General features: G+C 39.6%; 1 protein-coding gene across 1 annotated transcript; it reads right to left on the reverse strand.

The window, feature by feature from the left end:
• Positions 1–923: 923 nt before the first annotated feature.
• LOC131882121 (uncharacterized) lies at positions 924–8,995 on the reverse strand. Its single transcript, XM_059229175.1, has 7 exons — positions 8,825–8,995; positions 7,255–7,281; positions 6,866–7,186; positions 5,000–5,221; positions 2,891–2,959; positions 2,116–2,298; positions 924–1,220 (listed from the first exon to the last, which is right to left on the reverse strand). Exons 1-7 carry the CDS (start codon positions 8,916–8,918, stop codon positions 1,063–1,065), a joined length of 1,074 nt encoding a protein of 357 aa, XP_059085158.1. The 5' UTR covers positions 8,919–8,995; the 3' UTR covers positions 924–1,062.
• Between the last annotated feature and the right edge of the window lie 633 nt (positions 8,996–9,628).

Genomic DNA, 9,628 nt, shown 5'->3' on the forward strand with positions numbered 1-9,628 from the left:
ACTCTAGCTGATCGCGTTCATTTAGGAAGCACACAGCTGCATTCCTCACACAACAACGAAAAATTAAAATCATGGCAACTGTTCCCGCCATGATAAGAGACTTTTCCTTTGTGGACTAATGGACTTTATAGACGAATTAAAAACAAGAGACTGGATGTAGTCCAGTCTAAGGACGCCTTTACAATACAATGGAAACCGGCGATTTCGGCAAAAGACTCGACTCCAGCAGAGGGCTCAAGTCTTTCATTGCACTCAAGTTGAACAAAAAGACTCATATTGCGAGAAACTCGCCCCAGTGAGTATTACTGCTACTTTTATCCTCAAACCGGATTCAATCTTGGTTTTCCATCGTAGTGTAAAGGCGACCGAAATGCACCCTGAGAGGCATTTACGTAGGGCGATTGCTGGGCGAATGCTTGGGCGAGTCCGGCAAAAGACTCGAGTTTTTTCACTTTACGAAAGTCGAGCAGAAAGACTCATATTGTGAAATTTTGACCAGAAAATGAAAATTTTCTTTGATGAGTTCTTTCTAAAAGACTCGAGTCCGGGCAATTTCTCCGAAATCGAGAAAATGACTCGCCTGCACTCGGACTTGAGTCCAGATTCGCCCCAGCATTGGTCCTACTTCAATCGTCAACCCGTAATACAATCCTGGCTTTCCGTTATAGTCCAAATGCGCCATAAATCACGAACTTCTGGAAATCTCCGGAAGTCCGTAACTCTAAATGTACCCCAAAAATGTGCTCAATGTCAATCCCCATCGCACGCACGCACAATGAGGGCCGACTGGAACAAAAAAAACTGTGAGTGGTAATTCTTGTCCGAGAATTGCAGTTCAAAATATATTTGAGCCCTAGCCTCACAAACATTTTTGGCATATCTGAATAGGAGATTATGCTTCATGGATAATCACCCAAGATCACTAAGCAAGTTGCTTGCCTGAGATTGGATACAATACTATATGTAGAGTTGATAAAGTGTTGCTTTGAGTGTGTCAGAAGAAGATAAAAAGTTCAAGTGACAGCTGGCTGGTCCACTTGTCAACTTCACCAAAAGAGTAATTCAAAACTCACCACTAGCCAGATAACATTGCGGGGCAGGGAAATCCGGAGTTCCAAAGTCTTGATGACACAAACCATAAGCGATGCATTCGTCTGGTCTACTGACCAGTTCCATACTGCCTTTTGTTGCTTTTCCGTAGTCGCAAGCGGTTTCGTCACCTGGTAAGGAAAATGTGAAAATGTGAAAATGTGGTGTTAGATAAGGATGTTCCTTTTACGATGAATGAGCGAGTTATTGAACAATCAATCGATTGACTATGAATGAATCGATTGATTAATCACCGAATCATTCAATCTATCAATTAGATAATTCAACTTGTCTTCAGATGTCATGAGAAATCCAATCCAATCTTTTGAATGTCAGTTAAATCACGGACTTCTAGATATGTGGACTGCGAACGGAAGCCAAAATTTCGTATGTACTTAAACGTTCATCTTATTCCAAATATCACTTCATTCAAGCACAAGATCTGGTTGAATAGATAAACTTGACAATATTTGAAACCAAAACCATGCTTAGGGAACACAGAAGATATGGTCAAAGTTAAGTAGCAAACAAAACATAAAATTCGAAATTTCGGGCTTCTCTTGATCAGCTACATAAGCTTTGGACAACAAAACTTTGAAACGATCAACTTAGCAACCCAATGATATAAAAATGACCTGCCTTTAGATGAAGAGATCTATGTTTCTTATTTCATTACTTGAATTCGAAAAGTGGTTCAGAGTGTCTATGACCAAGAGCAAGTAGATTTGGCGGGAAGCTTGTTCGCAGTCCATATTTCCAGAAGTCGGTGGTTAATTAAACATTCCCCCCCCCCCTCTATGGATTTCTTTTTAAATATATTTTACCCATTTTGAATTGGACTCGACACTTTGGCACGGAAGGCTAAACGAATCTAAATCCTCGACTAATTGTGTCCATCGAACAGTAATATTCTCAGGTTATACATTCATGCATTGTGTTATTGCCATCTTTCGGTTCAAAACCAATTAGCGTCATTTACTGAATATCAATGTACGTAACAAGTGGTCATCGGCAGCTGTGTCTTACCATATATCTTTCCAATAGTAATAAACCGGCCAGGAACGAACCCGGGAACAGTTGTTGTCACCTCGTCTCCACCAAAAGGAAGCATTAAGCAATAGAAATATGTGATTGAAATTGCTTTACATCGTGGATTGCTGGCACACGCCTCCCAACAACCGTCTTTGCTGATATATTCGAAAACCGCGTCTAAAATTGAAACCAATTTTGTAGTGAAAGAATAGCTATTTAGACAATAGCGGGGACCTTCTTTGCGTGGCGTTTGTAAAAGTGAGGCTTGAAGAAAGTCGACAAGGTCAAGACACCTTGAATGCGTTCGCCCATTTCATGCCGTCGAGTTTGCAGAGAAGAGTGATGAGGGCGTGCCCGAGAGCTCTTTTCTGCACATGAGAGGGCATGATGAAATGGCAAACGCATTCAAGGTGTTGACCGATTGATTGACTTTTTATGATCCGAACTTGGATAAACTGCATGCAAAGAATGGCGCCGCTATTGAATACGCAGTTTTCTTCTACAAGAACCGGTTTTCTAGGTATGATTTTCCCTCGAAACCACTCGAAGCCAAATTTGACGTGAGAGAATGTCTATTATCTTCACGAGTGGCGGGGAACTTAGATTCCGGCCACTCGTGAACACAGCGCCATGAAATGAGATTTCTAATGGTGGCGTTTGGTTTCCTTTGCGTGTCGGAAGAGATAACTTCATACCGCTGAAATCCGGTCCTTGTAAAAGATAACCGTCTCTCCAAGTCAGTCATCAAAAGCAACAAAATGTTCAATACCTGAATCAATTATTGTTCCGTCGGGTAAGCGATCAAAATTTTCTGCATATGGAACTCCCTTTGATGATTCTGCAAGAGAATTGAAGCACTAAGAAATTATTAATGAAGTAAGGCCTCGCCAAAGTGTCAGAATGACACGGTAGGTGATTTATTTACTTCTGAAATACCCTGATTATGACTAGACTCGGGTCTGTCACTAGGATCAAGTTTTCAGGAGGTCGGATTTGTCACAATTGTGTATTTCTATGGTGCTTTGGGAAAGCAAAGGTACGTAAAACGAAGGCATTTGATGTTAAAGGGACTGGAAATGGGTGGACAATGAAGGGGAAATAAGCAAAAAACGAAGGGAAAAACCCCACCCCCTGTGGAACCAGTTGATTCAATTGCACGTACTATGGTGAAACTGCATTCTGACATGCATCACAAAATATTCCGAAACCACGTATTCTTTTGAAAAATGCTTGACGGCGTTGGAATGCAAAGCGATCCTGGAGTCGGCCAGATTGACAGAGCATCTTTGAATGTAACAAGGTATTGCAGCCTTCGTGTTCGACGGGGTCCTGTCTCGTGTTTTGAGATTTACGTTAAAACCTTCCTCTACTCCTGATGAGAAAGTCACAGTTTATCTTTTCTATTTAACAATGTCTCGGTGGTTTCTTTTTCCTGGTTCCTCGGTCCTTTTTTTCAAATTTACGGCAAATTCAAACAAATGGGATTGAAACCAGAGCGACCGGAGAGAGAGGGCAATTCTAGGGCAAGGCACACACCTACATAGTTATGCTACCCATTACTTACATACTGTATTTTCTTCTCACGTAGTATGACCTCCTGATGAGTTGTTTGCTCATTAGCTGTTCCAAAAGAATATGCGGAAAAAGCTGCCGCCACCACCACCAGTATCCCCCGAGAGACGGGGGACTGAGGTTAATTTTAAAGTTGCAGAGTAAAATGTTTACATAATAACAATGTTTTTCTCTCCAAATCAAAACTAGAATTGAGTTTTATGGCCCTAGAATGTGTGAATTGAATGTCAGTTTAGGAGCATAATAAAAGCTCTCAACCAAAAATTACTGCAGATGAAAGTTCAGAGAGCAATCTTACGGCCAAAGCACGAAATTCAAAGACATTAGACAAGGGTTGTTCTCTATTTCAAAAGTGATTTGAACGAATTGAATCTTGTGGGAATTCCCACCACCACGCGTCAACTACAATCTTCATCGAAGCACAATGGTTAAAATGCCCTTCAAAGATTTGACGGAAGCAGCAAACACACATCTTGGCATTTTCTTAATTTTTTTTTTTTGAGCTCAAAAAAATCACGAGGAAAAACTTTGGTTTTTATTCCTTCATGGAGTTCTTAAGAAAACTTACACGTCTAAGAACATTACAAAACTGAAAAGTTTGGGAACACCCTTGGTCAGCACTTACTTAGAAGTTATGATTTGATCTATTGAACCACTCCTTAGATAAATGGGATTTAATGGTCCAATTTCATCGTTTTTGGTTCCAAAATGCCCCGATTACATCATAACTTAAATTCCCAAAGAATTGATCCGGATTTTCAATATTACAAAAATTCCAAAAATGAACACGTCGATTTTCTGTTCTTGCTAAAATCCCAAAACATCTGCAAATGCTATAGCATGTCACTTGTGTAGTGAACACTAACTGTGTAAATTTTTTCAACGCATGTTTTATAATGATTAAAAGTGCACTTAGCTACTTAGCTACACATTCGTTTGAATTCGGAAGGCAATGCATGAAATAGACAACCTTTTTGATACGGTCTTTCTCGAACACTCTTGAAACTGACGGCTTTGAGGCTTCATTGATTTTTGTGAAATTTACAATGATTGATTGATTGAGTACATGATACTCTCCTTCGAGCCTTTTGATGAGAAATGTCACAAAAAAAATGTGACCATGGACTATAATTCAAAGTATGTAAAATCACCACCCTGGACATACATACAAAGGTAGAAATGTCATCTTTCGTATCCCAGGCTAGCGGAGTCCAACCCGCCCATCATCAGCTAGAAGTTCTTAAAAACTTGCGGAAAAAATAGTCAGATTGAAACCATTTACTGACGCCTTTTTGTTAACACTTACCTATGATGCAGATCGGGTTTTCCGTGCTTGGTAAATCAGGTGAGAGATTCCAAAATCTGCACTCGTTTTCATCAACTCGAAAGGCATAACTGGCGCAGGTGGCAGAATCCTCACATTCAGTACGACAACTTTTTTCATCGGTTGGGCCCGCCAAATCTGATTGGTCGTATCCGATTGCAAAAACTGCATTTGCCGGAGGCTCATCAAATTCGCTGCACAAATCTGAAAATGGGAAAACTAAATAGAAGGGAAATATGGAATGATTGTATAGGACTATAACTACAGGGTTGATTCTGTAAGGTGTTACAAAATTTGCTTTGGCATAAGTGACTATATGGCTGAACCATTTACTTTCATAATTGGTGCCCCGAATGCCAACAGCATTCGCTTTGCATTCAAATCATTCCGACGCTTGTTGAACAACAGCTTTCGAAGAACGGATGCCAAGGTTAGCGAGTCATTTCTAAGGACAGTACAGAGCGTGCCAGCGGTGAGGCTGACAGTGGGTGTTTTCTGTGCATATTTTTGGTCAAGAGCCATCAATTTGACTAATATTTATCATACTGAAAAGTAGTTCATTGAAGAGCCTAAATACATAATCTGGTGTATCTTGAGCAACTTTCAAAGCGGCAATACATGCTTTTGCTTGTAACAATATATCCCATCCACCCTGTACAAAAACCATCTTCGTTGTCGCTGAAGGTCAGAGTGCCGTCTGTCGCTCTGCCTAAGTCACAACTCCCCAAATTGTCTACGAAATGAGAGGCACGCAAATAGAGTAGAAAAGCAGAACAGTCGAGTTTCCAGTTCGAGTTCAAGTTCAAATGAAGATGCCATCAACACCAGCACTTGTCAATATTGCCGTACCACTTGACAACACGTATCGCCAATTGATCTAACGTGTCGTTATTCCCACTGCAGGTGTTATTTCTTTTTCCAAACCCCCATCCAATAGAGCTCGGAAATAGGGAGTCGTCAGAAATGTCCCAAAATACGACACTCTAAGGCCATTGGTGAGGATCCTAAAAGCAAAATATCTTACAAAACCTGTGTCAAATGCTTCAAACATATCATGAAATAAATATTTGTGAAAAAGTCGATTTTGAAGCCTCTACCTCGCACTTTACTATAGACGCCAAGTCTTATCTGGCGCAAGCAATGTTTGCCAGCAAATGGTGTTTCAACAATAATCTAGGATATCTCAAAATTAGATCCTTGTTCTTTTGTTTATTCTTAATGCTTCTTGGTGTCTTTCGTCTGATTGGCGAAATCAACAAAACCTTGTGTTTAGTTTTTGAGCCTTTTTTATTAGAGCCCCCGTGCCCACTCGGATATGCGCATTTCTTTAAAGCAAATCATTTTGGCAAGGTTCAAATCATTTTGGCAAGGTTAGTGTTCAACAGTGTTGGGAACATTGATAGGTTAAAGGGGTGAAATATCTGAATTGTATTTTCTCCCAAACCGGGACAAAGCATTTAAAGACTACTTCAAAAGAAGCTAACTATTTCCATACAACCAAAATCGTTAATTTGGAGGAAATTTGGGAAAAGACACCTGAACATTTCGAAATGCTCCAAAGTGACAAGATATCTCAAAATCTAATTACACTTTTTTTGCAGTCTTCACTTATTAATTGAGTGGGCTAGATCTTCAAATTTGGGAGGAAGTTCAAATGAAAAACATTTTAAATTGCATGCACGCGGATCGAACAGATTGGCTTCATTATTCATGTCGCCTTGAATTTTGCAAGTCAGCAGGTGATTTAAGAGCTTTGCTAATTTGCACCTGGCTAAGGTACCTAGTACATCAGACTGTGTACCGTACAGCAGCTCTGGCGACAAATCATTGCAAATGAAGCTACTTTACCATCAACGGTTTGGCGAGCTTGAGGCTCCATGGGCTCGCATCTCGGTTCAAAGTAGAATGTGTAGCGTTTGTCACTGGGGCCAAAAGTAATCCCAGACTCTTGCAAGCTCAGCTGTGAGGGATTGGCCATGAAATAGGTGCTATTGGTGGTCTCCTCGTGTACGACCATGTAGCAATTGATGCTCTCGCAATACTCAAAGGCATTGTCCGGAAAGGATCCGTTCAAAGTCGTTATTGGCCCAGATAAGGCTCGACTAATATACTCTTCGGATAAAACGATCTGTTCGGATTCGTAAACGATGGGAAGGTGGTAGACACAATCTGAAGAAAGAAAAAGTGGGAATTTTGAATAGGCCATCGTCATCTTCTTTCCGTCTTGAAAGACTCACCTTTGCTCGGATGAGTGGTCCTCTCTTCTGAAAGAAATAATTAAAACAATGTTCATGAAAGAGTATGGAACGTCAATTGCCTAGTAAGTTAAGTTTCAGGAACGTATTTTCCCAAGAATAAGTTATCAAAACCATACTTAAACATTACTGAGGTATATGGGAAGTAAAGATCTGGTTTTCATTCTTTTTTGCTCCAAAATGTCTTAATTCCAAATGAACCCAAATTTCTGGAACATCATAAAAACATTGTCAACTTCACAAAAGCAAGGTCCATTCTTCACTTTGATGCCTAATAAAGAAGAGCAAAACGCTATTTGACATAATTTGAAATACCCTGAAAACTACTGTTTCGATTTAACATTTCACAAATGAAAAAACAATATTTCACAAATATGAAAAGAATTCATGTTTCCACTTGAATTCTGAAGACAAATAACGCAACCTTGGTAAAGTTTTGACAGGTAGTACTCTTCAAAAATATGCTCATTTTGGTTGATTCTAGCTTTTAACTTTTGGGTATTTCTAGATAAAGACGCATGAAACGGTTGCCTTTCAAAATTTAAATTCTTTTGAGGCAAGATGTGAACACGGAAAAAAACAGGATCTGGTGCCTTCAAGTTTTGATTTAATTCAGTTGTGTTTTGAATTGCCAAGGGTTAAATTTGGTCATGAAATGGCATTATTTTTTTAGATTTGGTTTTGGTTTGGGCGTGTTAAGGTTGGAAGGGTAGGTCACGCCTGGCCAGTGAATCCAGTCATCACAGCGTCCATTTCCATATTCCGATAAGCATGTCAAGTACGGTATCAGTTTTGGTTTTCCATCTGTGGGTGTGGTTAGCGTCTACAAGTTCCTTATGGAGAAAGTTCGGAGAGGATATTTGAACCAGTGACCTCTCTCACTCTAGGAAACGTCTCCTCCCTTAGGATTACTTTGGCAAAAAAGAACAAGTGCTCCGAAGGTTTAAAAAAACTTGCCAGTTCTTCTTGTATTTCAATAATAGAAGTCGTCTAGATTAGCTAGACTAAATTAGTTGCGACATACCTGAGCCAGCTGCTTAATTTGATGCAAAGTTTGATAAGTATGAACTAGATGACTAGCCCTCTAGTATGAACAATGGCGAATTCTGAGTTACGGTGAGCCAAATTCTTTTTACTATAAAGAGGTCTTCTCAAGAAAAGTCATTGAATGCAATTCAATTACGGTTTGAGAGTAATTGCAATTGTAATTAAATGCCTTTCAAAATGAATTTATCATGATTGATATACGATTTCGTCTTGGAGAACAATCATCTGTCATAAGCTGAAGATCAATATTTATTTTCAATAAACCAGGACAAATTGTCAAAACTGGTGAACAGTGGTGCTCTCTCTTTCCATATTGATCTCTGTGTATCTCTTTGCCCTTCTCTCTTATGATGTGAGACTCCTCATCTTGATATTGAATAGAACAGACGCGAACTGATATCCCCCTGTGTGTATCAAATTTAGCGTGTGTCCTTCGGGAGATGGCAAAAACAAAGTACCGATATGGTGAGGAAGGCCATGCACTCTTACGATAAAATGACTTTACCTTTGCCCAGGTAACAGAGGCCACTGCTGTTGTCCAGGGATTTATAACAATGCTTTGAATTGGATTGATAACAATCGTCCTCAGAGTAGTTCATAATAATCAGCGAATCTGTGACGACTCCATTTTCGCATGGATCCACACAACGCACATTTGGAACAAAAATAAGGCACCCGATCTGAAAGAGAGAAACATAGGGGTCATTTGGGAGGCCAACGTGAACACTTAGCCACTCATTTACTTTAATTCTGAGGACAACACATACGTACAGCAGGCAATCTTATAGATGTGGCCTTTTCTTGAAGACTTTGTTGAAACTGATTAAAAGCTGCTACTTTGGGCTTCTGTGACTTTTGTAAAATCTCCACTGATTGTTGAACTCGGCTTTCAATGGTTCTAAAATATTTCTTCGAAAACTTGTATTCTTGGAGGGTTTTGAGTAAGGTTACACAACATATTCAGCTATGTTGAGATTATGCACAAAAGGGGAAAAATATCTCTTATCTATTCATTTCTTGCTGACCTTCCCATCGTTACTACGAAGGGGATTATCATCAGTTCAAGACGGAAGCATTTTAATTTTACTTAACGTCATATAATACTTGATGAACCTACGAATTAGAGTTGGCTGATCTGGTTAGTCCTTGAATGTAGGGTTGATCTGGAATTTTACCTTAACGGTATTGAAAATCGGTATCAATTCTTTGGAAATCAAAGCTTAAACATAACTGGTGCAGGTTAGTAAAGAATCAACATGGGGTTAGCTCATTCAACTTGTGCTCTCATTGGGCTGAGCTTAAAATGATG

The sequence above is a fragment of the Tigriopus californicus genome, chromosome 6 (genome assembly GCF_007210705.1).
Source record: "Tigriopus californicus strain San Diego chromosome 6, Tcal_SD_v2.1, whole genome shotgun sequence".
NCBI classification, from domain to species: Eukaryota; Metazoa; Arthropoda; class Copepoda; order Harpacticoida; family Harpacticidae; genus Tigriopus; species Tigriopus californicus.